The sequence below is a fragment of the Petaurus breviceps genome, unplaced genomic scaffold, assembly GCF_028583685.1.
Source record: "Petaurus breviceps papuanus isolate PSGF00001 unplaced genomic scaffold, PetGlider_PUasm1.0 37, whole genome shotgun sequence".
Lineage (NCBI taxonomy): Eukaryota > Metazoa > Chordata > Mammalia > Diprotodontia > Petauridae > Petaurus > Petaurus breviceps.
Window position 1 is genome coordinate 49376828 of NW_027186296.1, and position 18308 is coordinate 49395135.

At 38.6% G+C, this 18308-nt stretch overlaps 1 protein-coding gene across 2 annotated transcripts in view; it reads left to right on the plus strand.

Annotated features, from left to right (window-relative positions):
* PCSK6 (proprotein convertase subtilisin/kexin type 6) overlaps window positions 1-18308 on the plus strand; it is a 251900-nt gene that overhangs the window by 207563 nt on the left and 26029 nt on the right. For both annotated transcript variants that reach the window (XM_069098448.1, XM_069098449.1), the window contains 3 exons: window positions 4220-4322; window positions 6529-6725; window positions 8049-8136. In XM_069098448.1, the coding sequence (XP_068954549.1) occupies window positions 4220-4322; window positions 6529-6725; window positions 8049-8136 (388 nt within the window). The remainder of the gene's footprint in view (window positions 1-4219; window positions 4323-6528; window positions 6726-8048; window positions 8137-18308) is intronic.

Genomic DNA, 18308 nt, shown 5'->3' on the forward strand with positions numbered 1-18308 from the left:
TCCTATCCCCATGGAATCCTATGAGTCAGGTATGTATATATAAACTTCCAATAAGGGATGGGGGAGGAAAAAAATCCTATCAAAACTGGCTTAAAGACCATGCCTGGTAGGCTGGCAGCCTGCGGCTTTGTCCAACCAGACAGAGAAGAGAATTTTGTGTCTTCTACAGAAAGTAGTATAATCTAAGTATTTTTAGGAGTTTAAAACTGGTGACAATCTCTATTCCACTCAGAATGGAAGAAGAAACAGTTGCTAGAAGTTTTTAGAGGACAGTTGATTTCTTCTTCAATTTCATCACTCATAATCCCAACAGTGTGGAATTTTGAGAGAGTCTGTCCAGGATACCAACAGTCATAAGAACAGCAGTATTTATTAAGCACCTGCTGCATGCAGAACCTTGTGCTAAGCACTAGAAAGATAACAAAGGTAAGCTCAAGGACTTTCCAACAGAGGTAGCTATAATCAAATACATTAGCACTCTGTAGATTTCGAGGGGTAAAATATTTGGTAATGGAAGGGATTAGGGAAGGCCTCATGGAGGAGGAAGCATTTAAACTAGGCTTTAAAGGATGAGTACTACTCTATCTTTTGCCAAGAAAACCCCAAATGGGATCATGAAAAGCCAGACATGACTTAAAACAACTCTCAAAGGATAGTTTTTGAATAGAAGTCTGAGTTATTCCTTCCAATTGACTAACCCATGAAACTAATTAAGAAAAACTCAATGCTATAGTATTCTTCATGGCTTTGTTACCTGTGGGAAATTAATCAATACTGTGACAATGACTAGAATTTCAGAGTCAAAAGGGACCCAACCCATACCTGAACTGTTATCCTCTTTACATAATCTCTCAGAAGTTGCCATCCAATTACCTCTTTTAATTAGCTCATTCCATTTTTGGATAGATGTAGTTGTTAAGAAGTTTTTCCTTACATCATGCCAAATTTTGCCTCTTAGCAAACCACTATTATTCCTCCCGGTTTAGCCTCTGGAGCCAAGGAGAACAAGTCTAGTTTTTCTTATGATAACACTTCAGCTAACTGAAGACAGTCTGTTGTTGGGAGTTTCTCATCCTGGGTTCCTTGAGAGCTCAGGAAGAATCTCAGTCACCAGAATGTCCAAATTACCCAAGGTCAAGTAAAGTGAGTAGCCAAAATGAAAGTAAAAGACATTTATTAGTGCACTAAGGAAGACTATTCCCTGACGGCAGCTTCGACTTTTTAGACTACAGATTGGGTTTTTATAACTTTTTAGACTTTCTCAGAGTACTCAGCCAATCAGCAGCTTCTCCCCCAGAAAAGAACTGGGGGATGTGTGCAAGCTTTGGAGGTGACAGTAGTTGTAAAGGACAGGTTTGTTCTGTGGCAAAATTCATTTCTTTGTGGTTAGTCTGATCAGAATTCCCCACTTTGGTGGGCAATCTCTAAGATAGTAGAGGCATCCTTTTAAAATAGAATCATTCTTGCTTTTCCTGTTGTTGCCAATAAGGAGAGAAATAAGTACAAATCCAATAGCTCTATTTCCTTGGCCTCAGAGGTGACTTTATCTGGAGAGAATATTTCCCCCAAACTCACTCTACTCATTCCTCCTCTTCCATACTATGTCCCCACTAAATTTCTTCATCTCCAGGATCAATATTTCTAAGTTCCTTTAGCCAGTTCTCAGTCTCCAGTCCTCTCACCATCTTGGTTACCTTATTCTGTAGCTTGTTAATGTCCTTCCTAAAATGTGGTACCTGGAAATGCATGTAATACCACCAATCTGATCTGACCCCTATCACTACCATTAACCTATTCATTCAAGACACCATACCTTTTAGTGAAGCCCAAGATCAACTTAGCTTTCTTAGCCACCATGTCCAATGTTCACTCATACTGAGCTTGTAGTCCACTAAAACCCCCACATCATTCATAAAATAATGAGGTTCAAAGGGCATGAGAAGTCAACACACCCAGCCCCTTCTTCTATGCAAGACCACACCCAAACTATACCAAACAAATGAAAACCCATCCAATTTTTATAAGGCAATTTCATAACCTCCCTTGTTAAATCATTCCAGTGATCTCTGTTGGTAAAGCTTTCCTTCCATGGACACTCCTGCCTCTGCATGCCTTTGCCCATGCTATTTTCCCTGTCTTGAGATCCCACACTCCTCCCTGTTTCTCTCAATCTCCCCCTCTATCCTTCAAACTCCAGCTCAAGTCCCACCTTTTCTAGGAAAACTTTGCAGACTGCCCCAGTCCACAATGCGCTCTCTCTCCTTCTGAATTCCTACAGCACTTATTATTTATACCCATTATATATCCTCTTTCATATACATTCTTACATATACATATGTATATGTATATATTTATGTGTATATAGGCAGATATCTGGATAGATAGCAGCTAGGCGGTACAGTGGCTGAAGCACTGGGCTTGGAATCAGGAACACTCATCTTTATAAGTTCAAATCCAGCCTCAGACACTTACTAGCTGTGTGACCCTGGCAAGTCACTTAACCCTGTTTGCCTCATTTCCTCATCTGTAAAATGAGTTGGAGAAAGAAATGGCAAACTACTCCAATATCTTTGCAAAGAAAATCCCAAACAGGCCCACAAGGAGTCAGATATGACTGAAAAATGGCCTCAACATGAACATATATGCATATATACATACACTGTATATGTGCATACATGTATGTGTATATATCCACACATACACATATAATACATGTATACTGTATACACATATGTTGTATGTTCAGTCCAGACCTAAGATTTCATCATAAGAACAAGATGAGGAAAATGTTCTTTGATTTATAATCTTAGAGAGTTTCCCAGACCACTGAGATGTTATATGACTTGCCCAAGCTCACACAGACAGCATGTACCAGGAGCAAAACATGAACTCAGGTCTTTTCTGACTTCCAGGTCAGTACTCTACCCACTATACCACATCTTACTTTTTCATATGCTGCCTTTTATTATTTGTTCTGTGTGTTAGTCTACAAGGTCCTTGAGGGAAGGGTAAAAATACTTCTTTTATATTTCTCAAAATTCTTTGGTGCCTTGGACATAGTAGGTGTTTAGCATTTGGTGATCATGGATTAACTTAATTAAATAATTCTTGAAGCTTTTACACCAAGCTTATACTTATCTATAAAATGGGGCTAATAATAGTACCTACCTCCCAGTATTTTTGTGAGGATCAAATGGTAAATGTGTAAAGCATTTTAAAAACCTTAAATTGCTATATAAATGCTATTTGTTATTATTATTATCATACTTTAAGTTTTCAGCTTTCTTCTGTCATTAGTGGTGACAAAAGCAACTGGTCACCCTGAACTTAAACACTTTTCATATATTTGATTAGAGTTATTAGGTCAACCCCCACTCTCCCAGCATTCTGTTTGATAGGTTAAATAATTCTTGATCCTTCATTGTTCCTTATAGTTTTTTTAATTCCATAATTATTTTGATTGCTTTCCCATGAAACCCTGTCCAAGGCATTCTGATCCCTCTTAAACAGGGTTCCAGAATAAAACAAAGGACTCTAGCCAAGATCCAGCTAAGACAACAAGAGGGTTACCTCCTTTAAGATGATAAAATTTCAAGCCAGAAGGCACCTTCAAGATTGTCTAATTCGAAATCTCTTGTTTTGCTGAGACTGTACTGTAGTATGATCCTAGGTTCACAAATTCAGAGCTATAGATGGGGCCTTGGAAGCTTTGGAGGCAACTACCTAATTTTACAGATAAGAAAACTCAAACCTGTAGAGGTTAGGTAATTTGCCCAAGGTCACCTAGATAATAAGTACCAGCCAGAGCTGGGTTTTGACCCCTGACTCTCTGATTCCAAATGCAGTCTAGTCTACTTTATAATAAATCATGTTGCTTCCCTGTATTTTTTGCTTTTTAATGTTGAAGTCATTTATTTAAGGTCTCATGGATGTTAGATAGTAGAGACAAAATTTGACCCCTAAATTTCATCTTCAAGCTCCAAATTCAGTCTTTTTATAATACCTTTGTAAAAAGATTCTATACTTACAGTTTTGCCTTTTAATATAACCATTCAGACTCATGATAGTGCATCAATTTCTATGTATGTAGAAAAGGGACCAGATTAGTCGTCTTCTCATGATCTTGGGCCTTTGATGTCAGGGTTGGATGTTCTTCATGAGGTTGTCTCATTGATATAAATCATCTCTTTGAATGAAAGAAAAAACTTATTTCTTTAAGGTGTGTGTCATCCAGAGTGTGGCGACAAAGGGTGTGATGGACCAAAAGCTGACCAGTGCTTGAACTGCATCCATTATAGTCTTGGAAGTATCAAAACTGGCAGGTAATGAATGAGAAATGCTTTCTTTATTTTTCAGTTCAGCATTGTAGATTCAAATATCATTTTAATAAATTTGGTTTATTTTTTAGACCAATAATAAATCCAGAGTAGGCCTAAGAAGATGATCAGTTCTATTGGTGTCCAACCTTACATACCCCCTACAGTAGAGCCTGAATAGTGCTGACTCAAAGTAAAAGTACTGGGTTAATATCCTATCTCTGACACTGAATTTTGTCCTATGACCTTGGGCAAGTCATTTAATCTCCCTCATCCTCAGAGTCTTCATTTATAAAATGTGGGATTGGCCTAGGTGACTTCTGAGGTCCCTTCCAGCTCAACCTTTAAGATCCTGTAACCCTGCTTCAAAATCATCATGAATTATGAGGATCAAAGTCATCATGAATGAGTTTCCAATAACTTGCTGGGCTTTCCACAGGGTCTGATTCAGCAATATCTCTCCAGAATGTCCCAAGAGAAATAGTGCCACACCCTAAAAGTTTGTTGTTTTTTTTCCCTTAAGTAATAAGAGGAAAAACTTAATTCCATTTGGAAAATAACCAAGCTAAAGATGACAAATGTAGAATGAGAATAAGGTTTAATATTCTCTTGCCCACTGCCCACAAAATGGAAATTAACCAAGGGCTAACTGCTTTGGGAATGTATATAAGTAGCATTTAAAAACAAAACAAAACAAGAAATACCCAAAGTCTAAAAATTATCACATAATAATAGATTTAGAGCTGTGACCAGAGGTGTCTCTGTCTGTTGCTCTCCTTCCCTCTCTCTCTCTCTCTCTCTCTCTCTCTCTCTCTCTCTCTCTCTCTCTCTCTCTCTCTCTCTCACACACACACACACACACACACACCATAAAACTCCAGTGTGGCCAGAACCAGATTAAAATGTAATTGGGAAATGTTTAATAAAATAAATAAAAATACAATATAACATAGATCATGTTAATTTGTAGTTTTTTAAGGAAATGTGCAGCCTGCAGGGTTCCATTTCTATTTGAGTTTGACACCACTAATGTAGAAACAGAGTCTTCGATATATATGACCTCAGAGTTCATCTAGTCCAAGTCCTTCATTTTACAGATAAGGAAAGACATACCTAAGGAGGTTAAGGACTGCCTAAAGTTCCCCACAGGTAGTGATTGGTAGAGTCAGAATTCAAGTCCAAGGTCATCTATTGTGAAATCTAGGACTCTATGCTATAGCATCCTTGTCTGTATAAACTGGAACATAATTATTTATTTGAGGGATTAGAACCTATATTCTTAATTTTTCTGAATTCTAGTTTCAGAAATTAATTATACTTTTAAAAATTTGATTTTTACTAGACTTAACTGTACTAGTGGGAAGACAGCTACCATGTGAAAGTTTACTTGTGTCCTCTTAGCTCAGATAGCTACAGGTAGGTTTCTTTCCCCTAGAAGTTGGAAAGGTTGGTAAGTGACCTGTGGACCACAGACAGGTGCTTTTTTATTGTCCTTTAGAATATACACTACACTTATTCTAATTATCAAGGGTTCTGTTAGTCTCCCTATTTCAGTATCTTTCCTTCTCTCTTCTGTTTCCCTTCCTCTGTCTACATGTTCTGTCCTGCTCTTTCCTCCTCTGCATCCTCACCAAGTGTAGCCTACATTTACCTAAGGATGCTGGCCCATCCTAGTCTCTTCACTACTGACCATCCTCTCTCCTCACTGACTTCCACAATTTGTCTTGTTCGTGTCATCTGTTGAACAATATGGTCAGCTGTCTGTGGTTGGTAGGCAAGACAATCAGAACTCTTAATAACAGTGTCTCCTTCCATTTAGTGAATTCAAGACATATAAAATGAAAAATTTCTTACTATTATAAGAATTGTCTTTATTGACCTATACAAGAAATAACCTCCAATTAATTAAGAAAAAAGTCACCAAGAACTTTTACTTGGATTTTTAAAAATCTGTCTTCTAACCGTACTTTGCCAATGTAACCACAATTTGTGTTCAAAATTCATTTGTAGGTGTCTAATTTATAACAGATTACACTATTGCCTAATTGATGCTATTGAGTTTTTTTTCCAAAAACATATAATTCCCTTTCCTTAAAATAGAATTTCCTGCTTCCATTTATACCCTAGGATGCCAATGTTAAATGTATGTAATGCCTTTATTGTGCTATACCCAGTGCCATTGGGGTACTTATTAGGTCTTCCTCTTTCCCAGGAAATGTGTGAATGTTTGCCCCTTGGGATACTTTGGTGATTCTGTATCAAAGAGGTGTCGAAGGTGTAGTAGGGGATGTGAGACCTGCACGGGCAGGAGTCAGAGTCAGTGCCTGTCCTGCCGAAGAGGCTTTTACTACCATCAGGAATTGAACACCTGTGTGACTCTGTGTCCAGCTGGCTTTTATGCGGATGAAAGTAAGTGTGATCATCTTTAAATTTATAGAAGACCTGGTTGTCCACAAGTCGTTAGAAATGTTGAGTTGATTTTCAACTGTTTGGAGACTGATTATCTCCCATCCCTGGGTCTTCAAGCCCCTTGCTAACTTCTCACTATTCAGCCTCAGAAAGAAGGGAGAGGTTGTCAAACTCAAATTAGCTGAAAGTTACATGCTAACAGTTCCTATAAAGATGTACCTAAAACTAAAATGAGGGTGTTTTTTGTAATCCACGGACTTAATATGTACTAAGCTAATGGCTATTGGTGAAAGACGAATTAGTAGATCAGGAATGAATGAAAAAAAGTTATTCAAGTTCTTACTAGGTGCTAGGTATTGTGCTACATACTGGGAATACAAATACATTTTACACTTTTCAAAGGGAAAAAATCAAGTCTTACAGTCTGAAAATTTTAATTTAGTCTAGCTTAAGTGGGATGGGAAGGAAAGGAAATAACTATTAATATAGCAACTATGTGCCAGGCATTGCATTAAGCACTTTACAAATTTATCTAATTTGATCTTCATAACAACTTTGAGAAATAGATGCTGTTATTATCCCCATTTTACAGCTGGGGAAACTGAGGCAAACAGAGGTTAAGTGACTTGCCAGAGTCACATAGCTGTGTCTGAGGCCAGATTTGAACTTAGGTCTTCCTAACTCTAGGCCTAGCTCTTTATCCATTATGCTCCCTAGATGCCTAAGCGATTGACTAATAGGTTACTTGACTTCACCTCTATTTAGCTCTTTATGTGATCTCAGGTTATTCTATCATGGGATCACAAATTTAGAGCTAGTAGGGACCTGAGAATCCAGCCCCCTCATTTTACAGATAAGAAAGTTGAGGCTCAGAGAGTTTAAATTTTTGCCCAGGATTGCACAACTACTAAGTGTCAGAGGTGAGATTTAAACCCAGGTTTTCTTGACTCTAAGTCTATTAGAGAATGTTCTCCAATACACTGCCTTTATATTTTATTAACAAATTGCATGTTTCTGGAAGTTGCTAGTCTATGAATAGTTTTCCCATCACAGCTTTGAAACTTTGGAAGATTTTGTTGTTGTTTTTACTGTTACTAGTGCATACTGCATTTACATTCTTTTCTACCATTTCTTTACTTTTTCATCTACACTTCTGTCCCCAAATCCCTTATTCTCTTCTCTGCTTTCTTCTTTTGTACAGGTCAGAAATATTGCTTCAAATTGTCATCCAAACTGTAAAAAGTGTGTTGATGAACCCCTTCTCCATTTGCTCTTCTGTCCCCAAATCCCTTATCCCCTTCTCTGTTTTCTTCTTTTGTATAGGTCAGAAATATTGCATCAAATGTCATCCAAACTGTAAAAAGTGTGTTGATGATCCAGAAAAATGTACCATATGCAAAGAAGGATTCAGGTAAAACACTGGCTTTGAGCATGCAAAAACTGATTTTAAACTTGAGGATTTCAGTGGTTTTCACTATTTTTAGTTTCTATCATTTAATTTCTCATATTTATTCATTAGTTCTTAAAGTTATGGTTCCAGCAACCCCAAACTATTTCATTGTAAGAATTCTTGGCCCATTTAAATTCATGCTTTTGTTATGGTATTATTGTGGGAATTTTTAAGAGTGAGATTTAAATGAAATGAGTTAAAACAATGGAATTTTTAAATGAATTTGGGGAATCAGTAAAATTAGTTCTATATCTGGCATGATATAGTTCTTGGTGATGAAAGAGGTGAGAAATAGTGAGGGGAACCAAGTTCCTAGTCTTTTTTTTTCTTTTTTGGAGGGGGGGAAGGCAGGGCAATTGGGGTTAAGTGACTTGCCCAAGGTCACACAGCTAGTAAGTGTCTGAGGCCACATTTGAACTCAGGTCCTCCTGACTCCAGGCCCAGTGCTCTATTTACTGCACCACCTAGCTGCCCCTCGAGCTCCTATTCTTTTGAGTAATTTAATTTCCTCCCATCATCACTACTCTCTCCTGAGCAAACCACTTCAGAGGCTGAAATCCTCTTTCTTTCCCCATCCCTTCTCTCTCTTCTTTTTGTCTCTCTCTTCTTCCTTGTGTTTTCCTTTCCCGAATTTCTTTATCTTCCCCAAAGGGGCTAGTAGGTAAGGATAATCAGGGTTTAAGTGGGAGGGAAGGTGTCCCAGTTGACTTTTCTTACTCTAACATCAAACATAGCTTCATAAAGAAATGATTATGTACAAACTTTCTTTAAAATTACACTAAAAAACACTAGTGATTTTGTTTTATTTGAAATAAACTTCCAAAGATTCGCTTTGTTTGTTCCTCAAAAAAACAAAATATTATATAAGAATATTTTATAAAATTTAACAGTGATTACTGTTGCAAATATTCCAATTATAAAAATTATTCATTATTAATTATAAATGAAATTACTAAAAATACTTGGAAGAAGTGTTGTCCTTATTAAAAGGAGTAGACAGTCACCTAGGTAATATTATTTGGAGAGCAATAGTAAATGTTGGCATCCCTATACTCAAAATATCTCCCCACCTATATGTCAAGGTGCCTAAAATTCTGCCATCAGGGATTCATTGTTTCTCCAAGCAGTCCTTCTTTTTAAAAATGGAATTACTGCTTCCAGGAAATAACAGGTTCAATCACTAACACTTTAGGTGTGAATTTGTTTATTCTATTACTATTCTCCTAACAGAACAAACTGGGTTAGTAGACAGGGATACTCAGCAGCCCTGGATATCTTGGGAAGAAAACAGGAAGGGAAAAGTGAAAGGAGATTTTTAAAAAGTAGGGGAAAAGGCAATGGAGGTACCAAAGATAAACTTCATATACTTCATAATTTGAAAGACCTGATCCTACTAGGAAAAGTCCATAGGGTTTAGAGCAATAATCTAGTTCTGCAGGAAAACTTAAGGTTTAAGTGCTTTGCCCAAGGTCACACAAGTAATAACTAATAGAGCCAATATTTAAGCCTTCATCCTCAGACTCCAAATGGAGTGCTCTTTCTACCATACTCAGTCAAGCTTCTTAGTGGAGGTTCTTAAGGTGTGCGTGTGTGTGTGTGCATGTGTGTGTGTGTGCATGCGTGTGTGTGTGCATGTGTGTGTGTGTTTGTGTGTGTGTGGTGGACCTCTTGGGGAATCTAACAAAACTTTTCAGAACAATTACCTGAAATACATAAAATAAAATGCAAAGGATTACAAAGGAAACTAAAGGTTATTGAAAATAAAAATGTAATTTTTTTCTCATCTAAGGTAATGGACCCCCTGAACTCTATCCATACACTCCTCAGGTTCTGTGAACTAAAAACTCCTGCTTTACATCATTCATCTAACTATGGCAAAGTCAGACAATAAGGATGAACAGAGAAGAAAGAGAACACAAAACAGAGAGAGGGGAAGGCAAGGTGATAGGAAAGAAAAATCAGAAAAGTTGACTGATTCAGCTAGTAAAAGCAAATACTCCAAGGATTTGATTGTGTTCTATATCTGTCCTAAACCTATGGCCATGAAGTGAGAGAGAGAGAGGAGAGAGAGAGAGAGAGAGAGAGAGACAGACAGAGAGAGAGACAGAGAACACTGCACTTTGAGGTCTTGAGGTCTCTCACTTTCTGAAACCTATTTCCTAAATTGGTGACTGAAGAAAGCAGGGTGGCTTCTGAAATGTATAAATCAATCCTGCCAATTTCTTAACACTGCTCTGTTAGGAGAAATGCTGAAATGACTGGGAACATCCCAGTGACCTTGTATCCAGTTCTGAAGGTATATTTGAGAAAGGTTAAGCTAGATGTTCAATTCCTTGCATTTTGTAATAGGAAGAAAGTAGCCTCTTTAACAATAGCTACTTGAAAAAAAAATAGAAACAGCGGTGTTGAAGATGACAGACTTTTCAGAAAGAAAAGTAAAAATTGAAAACATTGTCAGCTATAATCCACAGAAAGCTGTCTTTTATTGTACAATATCCTTTTTAAGCTATGGCTTCAAATCATCCCTGTCATGTTAAAGCAGTTAGAGACCCAGCAGTAGCTGCTTCCCCTAGACTGTCTGACTCTTCAGGAGACTAAATTGTAAGAAATGTTACATGTGGGAACGTTAGTTATTAAAGGCATGATTTAACTGCCAGTCACAATGACCCCATGCTATGACAAGGGAAAGACCTCTTGTGTTCTTGCTTAAAATACTTGCCATCACTAGCACACAAGCATGTTGTTGCAGAGTAGCTTTTTAATCCGAAGAAGTCACAAAAACTCCTTGATGTTAAATACAAGTGCTTAGACTTGACATATCCAGAGTGATATCTTTACATGTTGAGCTACAACAGTTAGCAGTAGCACAACAATCCTGGGCATTGAAACAGCAGGAGAAATACTTATGTCAAGATTGTAAATCACGTCCCAGAGTAATAAAGATATTAACAAAATTGTGCAAAAATTAGAACTCTTGTCAATCAACTTACCTATTTTAGTCCACAGAACCATAATTCAGTCATAGGATTGTGTTTCCTATGGCATCACCCCTTGGGAGAGAGACATTTGGGGACAAAACATTTTAAAAGAAATCATGCTTAGATCTTTGTCTTCAGACAAATATGACTGGAAGTAATAAGACTTCTCAAATGGCCTTTCATTGGACATTCAACAAATATTAAGTATTTACAAAGAGCAGGGAAGGGGTGTGCTGGAGGAGGTATAAAATGCCCTTGTAATTGTAGTATAGTAGAGGGAAATGACACCTAAAAAGATATGCACTACTGGGAGGCAGGGTGTGCAATCAATACTGTAATTTCATCAATGCAGAAATCTGTTATTGTAGAAAATCCCTGAACCAATGCAAATCAGCAACTCCTAGTGTTAGAAAGTTCCCTAGGGGCACTGAGAAGTCACTTCCTCACAATTACACAGCTAGAATGTGTCAAAGACAGCACTTGAACTCAGATCTCCCAGACTCCAAGGCCAGCCCTGTATTTACTATACCATACTACCTCCCATTACAACAATATTACATCAAAAATATATCAAAGAAATACCAAACAAGATAGCATGTGAAATCTAAGTATCTGCCAGAGAAAATTGTTACCATAGGTGGAAATCAGAAGGTGCTTCTCAAAGGAGGCGGCGTTTGATTTGCACATCAAAGGAATTCAGCAATTGAAGAGAGTTGGAGTGGAGAGAACATCACAGGCAATGAGAACAATGTCAGCAGAGGTATAGATAGGAATGAACTAGTAGTGGATATAGGGCAGAGTAGTACGATTTGGCTTGCAATGTAGCAATATGCAGCTGAAAAAGTGGAGGGCACCAAATGGTACAGCACAGGAGCTTCATAACCAGATTTATGCATAAGAAAAGTTATTCTGGCAGTAAGAATGAAGGATGGATTAGAAAGGCAGTGCTGGGAAGCCACGGTAGCAGTGTGAGTGGGTGGTAATGAGAGCTTCTAAGAGGGCGGTGGCAGTGGGAACAGGAAGTTGGAAACATATATAAGAGGTGTTACAAAGGCTTAGTAACTGAGTGAGTTCCAGCTAAAGGAGAAGAGCAGGAGTTAAAGATATGCCCTGGGTTTTAAGCCTAGGAGATTGGTTGAAGGATGCTGGAACTGACTGAAAAAAACAAAACAAAACAAAACAATGCACAGGTTGGTGGTAGGGAGAAATAATAAACTTGATTTGGGATATGTTGAGTTTGAGGTATGGGAGGAAGGGAGCACACCAAGAGAGATACTTTATCTGGAGTTTAAGATATAAGTCAACACTCGAGGTACAGACTTGAGACTATCTACATAGAGGTTATAATTAAAGCCATGAGGATTAATGAAATTTCCAAGGAAGAGAATAAAGAAGGAAAAGAAAAGGGACTTGTAGTGCCAATGCAAGATTCTCAGTGCCAACAGCTATAAATATGCCAGCATAGTTCTCAATCACAAAATATAACAGACTCTCCATATAGAAAACAGAAGCAAAACATTTATTCAGACATCAGAGAGCCAAATCCCAACACCAGGAAACCAAATCCATCATAGCAACAAAGAAGTTAATACACTATAGCACAGCAGGGAGCCACACCATCCTTTAACCTTCCCAGAAAGAAACACTCACAAGTCTAGCTATCTCCTTGGGTGTTTCCTCTCCTCCCTCCATTTCTAACTGCTCTGACTCCCAGCTTCCTGTGGGCTCTCCTCTACCCTTCAGCAAACTCCTCCTACCACAGGCTCCATTGGTTACATTCATGCTGTTATGGGGCAGGGAAGATCTTCAAATTCCCTTAGGCCTATTAAGGGGCAGGAAAGATCTTCAAATTACCATTACATGCCTCAAGAACAGAGCACAGGGAAATACCTACCTAAAGGAGTAAAGAAGAGGACAAGGGACCAATAAAGAAGATTGGAGAATTAAAGAGGGGAACAAATTCAGAGTATGGTGTCTCTGAACGAGAAGAGTGAGATGAGCAAAGAATATTAGCAATAGCAGCAGAATGTGGACTAAATAAAGACCATCAAATTGGGAAATCATTAGTGACCTTTGAGCGTGCAGTTTCAATAGAGGAGGTGGAAGCCTGATTGCAAGGGCCTGAGGACAGAATGGGTGCTGAAAGGTGGGGAACCTATGGCCTCAAGGCCACATGGGGCCTTCTAGGTCCTCAAGTGTGGTCCTTTGACAAATTCCAAAGCCAAAGGGCCACACTTGAGGACTAGAGGGCTACATGTGGCCTTGAGGCAACAGGTTCTCCACCCCAGGGATACATTAGGGTAGACATTTTTTTTGATGAGCTTCCCAAAAAAGGAAAAATGAATCAACAAATGCACACTCATTAAGTGCTTACTCTGTGCCTAAAGAGGCAGCTGGGTGGATAAAGCTCTGGACCTAAAGTAAGGAAGACCTGAGTTCAAATTTAGCCTCAAAGCATACTAACTGTGTGACTTTGGACAAGTCACTTCATTTCTGCCTTAACCCACTGGAAAAGGAAATGGCAAATCACACCAGTATCTTTGCCAAGAAAACCCATGACCAGTCTGGTCCATGGAGACATGACTGAACAACAACTGTTCCTAAGGGCTAGAGAAACAACTACAAAAGCAAAAGCAATCCCTGTTCTCAAAGTACTTCATTCTGCCAGAGGAAGAGGGATGAGACTAAAATGTGGCCTTAAAGAGTCGAGTAAAGACTTTTTTCTATCACAAGGAGACAGAGCTATGTGGTTTTTAGTGTACATTTTAGACAGAGGGGAATGAATTAGTAAAGGAGAGGTTCAAATATATTTGTGGGGTGGAGTAGAAGGGAAAAGATCAGCAGTGAGTTGTTAAAGCAAGACCCATAAAGAGGTAGGAGGAAATAAAGTGAAGGGTAGGGGTAAAGGTATTAGCCTTAGTGAAAAGCATGAATGAACACCTCCTCTTTTCCAATGACCAATGGGAAGGAGCAGAAAGTGGGGCATGAAATCATGGATCTGAATATTCCTGAGTTAGCAGGCATAATGGTTATGAAGCTTTTCACGTTGTAGTTGCATCAGTCTATTACAGAAGAACTGAAGGACAATAGTAAATAAGTCAATGGTCTATTAGGTCAATGGTTTAAATAGGTCAATAGGCCTAGATCAATGCCAGGTGCTCTCTGGATACCTAAATGTTTGGTAGTAATTTATGATTCTATTAGGGTCTTGAGAAATTGTACTTATAGAACTACATGCTTACCTTATTAGAATATAATATTCACAAAGTAATAAATTTCATTTATGCAAGAAAGATCCTTAGCTATCCTTTATCCTAGTAAATTGTAATGGAGTTTGGTTGTCCTATGGTCTTTAATGGGCTCTGAGCATTCAGGACAAATTCACAATGAAAAAATCATTGACTATTTTTGAAGTCTTTACAACTAATTTTTTTAATTAATATTTTTCCAATTACAAGTAAAAACAATTTTTAACATTCTTTTTTTTTTTAAATTTTGAGTTCCAAATTCTCTCCTTCCTCCCATCCCTTCCCCCTTGCTAAGATGGTAAGTAATTTGATATAGGCTATACATATGCAGTCATGCAAAGCACATTTCTACATTAGTCATGTTAACCACTAATTTCATAAGAATCCCAATCCCATTTTTTTAGCCGCCAGAAACCTTCAAGTTCTTTCATTGTTCTGACTTTTTGTCTATTGTATTGATGGCCACAAAAGATGACCAATCCTACCTCAAAGATCCGTGGGAAAGGAGAGGATTAAGGAATGCTAGAAACAGATTCTGATTTGCCATAGCCTCCCACTCAGTTCAGCCAACACTGACACAGATTCTACTCTGAAAAGCTGTTGTAGGGGTAGGGTAGTGAATCAGATGTGTTCACTCAGGTGAAAGCTCCTTGAGGGCATGCAGTCAATCCACAAACACTTACTTATTAAGTGCTAACTCAATGCTCGGTACAACACTAAGCTCTGGGGATACAAAGAGAGTCCAACATGGAAGGTAATCTGAAAAGAGAAGGCACTCGCAGCTGGGGGACTAGGGAAGGCCTCTTGCATAAGGTGGCCTTTGAAGGAAGCTAGGAATGCTAAGAGACAGAGGTGAACAAGCATTCCAGGTATGGAGGACAGCGTAGGAACAGGCAGGGAGATAGAAAACAGTCTGAGGAACTCCAAGTCAGCCAGTGTCGCTGGCTAATAGAATTCATAGAGGAGAGTAAAATAGAAGACTAGAAAGGTAGGAAGTAACCAGGCTATGAAGGGCTTTAAATGCCTTCATTTATACTTTATCCTGGAAGTAATAGGGAATCACCAGACCATATTGAGTAGAGGGGTGACAGGGTCAAACTATACTTTAGAAAAATAACTTCAGCAGCTAAATGGAGTGTGGATTGGAGTGGAGATAAACTTGAAGCAGGGGGACCAGATAAGAGTATTACAATAGCTCTAGTGAAAAGTGGTGAGTGGGAATGTAGTGAAGACATATATTAGGGATACTGGGAAGGAAAAAAATATTAAATTTGACAATGGATTGGCTATGTGGGGTGAGTGAGGATGACCACAAGATTTTGAGTCTGAGTAACTAGAAGGAAGGTGGTACCCTCAATATTCCTAGTGAATTTCAGAGGAAGGAGACATTATTTCTGGCTGTAAAGATCAATAAAAGTTCCAGGGATTGGGTAGGACCTATTCTCTTACCTAAGAAAAAGGAGAATTTTTTTATGCATTCAGTACAATTTAGAAAGCAGGAACAGAGTGAGCAAAGGTGAAGTCTATGAAAGTTGGAAGAATAGTAAATAAGGCAGTTTGGCTAGAGCAGAGGTTGGGGAACCTGTGACCTAAAGGCTATATTTGGCCTTCTAGATCCTGGGGTGTGGCCTTTTGACTGAGTCCCAGTTTTACTGAACATATCCTTTTATTAAGGGGCTTTGTTCTATGAAGTTTGAATTCAGTCAAAGGGCCTCACTTGAGGACCTAGAGGGCAAATGTGGCCTCAAGGCCCGCAGTTTCCCGACCCTTTGGCTAGAGCACTGAGTAGGTGTGAAATGAGGATAGCCTGGGGTAGAGGTGGATGTAAGAATGGTTCAAGTATAGTCCATAGGAATCCTATTCCTGGAGGGGTTTTTAAGCAAACTTCATTTACATTGAGGTTTAATCTTGAACCTAAAGAAGTAAATTATTGCAGATTTCAGAAATCAGCACATAAAATAACTAGAGCATCACAGGATCATGAAATCACAGAATCTCAGAAGTGTGAGGCTCCTCAAGTGTCCTCTATCTGCCTGAAAAAGAACACTCTCTACCTCATACCTGACAAATGGACAGCCAGTGTCTACTCAATAACTGTTCTTTGTGATGTAGCATTGTCAAGACAAGCTGAATGAACACTTGTCTCAAATTAACACTGGGGAAGGGGAGGAAGGGAAGTTTCTAACCCAAAAGGGTCCCCAATCTGAAGCAAACCTAGGGGACTAGGAACTCTGTTTTTTCAAAGACAGCTATGAAATGGTCCCAGGAGTCAGAGACAATCTCAAGAGCCCTCATGCAGCAGCTAATATCTGTATCTGAACAGATATCCACTTAACAACATCCCTAACAGGTGATCAGCCTCTCTTTGAAGACTTTCAATGATAGTGAACTTACTACCTTCTATGGTAGCACATTCCACTTTTGGACAGCTGGGTGCCTCAGGGTCTGAAGTCAGGAAGTTCACATCTAGCCTCAGAGACTAGCTGTGTTACCCCGAGCAAATCACTTTACCAAGCTTGCCTCAGTTTCCTCAACTGTAACATGAGCTGGAGAAGCAAATGACAAACCACTCCAGTGTCTTTGCCAAGAAAACCCCAAATGAGGTCATGAAAAGTCAGATAGGACTGAAAAATGACTGAATAACAACAGAATTTTAGGAAATTGTCCCTTATATCAGATGTAAATAAACCTCTCTACAAATTCCACCCATTGATCCTACTTCTTCAGTCTTAGGACCAAGCTTGAATAAACCGAATCTGTCATAATATTCATCACCAGGATTGGGGCAGAGAAGGAAGAAGTAAGTTTTAAATCAGGATCCAGGGTCTGCTATCTCTGGAAGCACCCAAATCCAAGTGGCTGACATAGAGTAAGATGTTAGGTCCCGGAGTGGAGACTTTGAGAGTAGTACAGCACAAAATTAGGAAGCAATCTACAGAGAATGTCAGGAAACTGATTTGTCTGACTCAACTAGTTTTTCCAAAGCTTTATCTGTTTATGGTAATGGTATTCATTCCCTTGCAGTTTAATGTAGTCATCTTTGGTTTGGATTATTGCTCTAACCTAAATTGCTATTCAATTTCCCCTTTTATCTAATCTGCTTTTTTTTTTTAACAAGGTATTTTTTCCATAGCCATATTCCAGGCATGATTCCAATCCACCAAGTCTTAGTGATACCAATAAGAGCAAAATTGCTCTGTTGCATTTGGACATCTTATCCTGTTATTACCCATATTCTCTGCATTTTTGTATAGATATTAGAGGTCATGAGTTTTATTACTGCTCTTCCTGAACATTGCCCCCTTTGAATCAGTCCTTTCCACACTCATTTTTTTCCTATGTTATACCTACTTGTTCTCTGTGGTATCTATTTTGGCAGAAGTATGTAGATAGTTTTCACATACCACCCTCCCACCCCCAGTTTTTTTCTTAAAGCCTTGTTGATCAAAATCATGTCTCCGCAAAAATGTATTTTTACCAGCCTTCATTAGACTCACTTCATCTCTAGCCAAGATCTCATCATTCCCATGTTGTTAGCCATAATCTAGAAATCCAAAGTACAGTTTTCAAACATCTTTTCAGCCTGTGATGGGAATTTGGAGAGTGAAAAATCTGTCCTTTTAGATTGAATCTCCTACCTTCAATGAGAAGCAATGATTAAAAAAACAGAAGCAAAGTGACATCTAGATCCCTAAGGTCTTCGATTTCCTGACCAGGGTTTCATAGTAACTAGAAATGCTTTCTAGGTTATTCTGACGGTATTATTTGTTCCCACATGAATCAAAAGTAGTCAATGGTTATCAAGTTTGACAAGTCTCTGGACTCATGCCATAATATGTGTTTCAGGAAGACAGAATATTTCCCTGTTCTTGTCAGTTTGACAGATGGCAACTTGTATAACACAGCC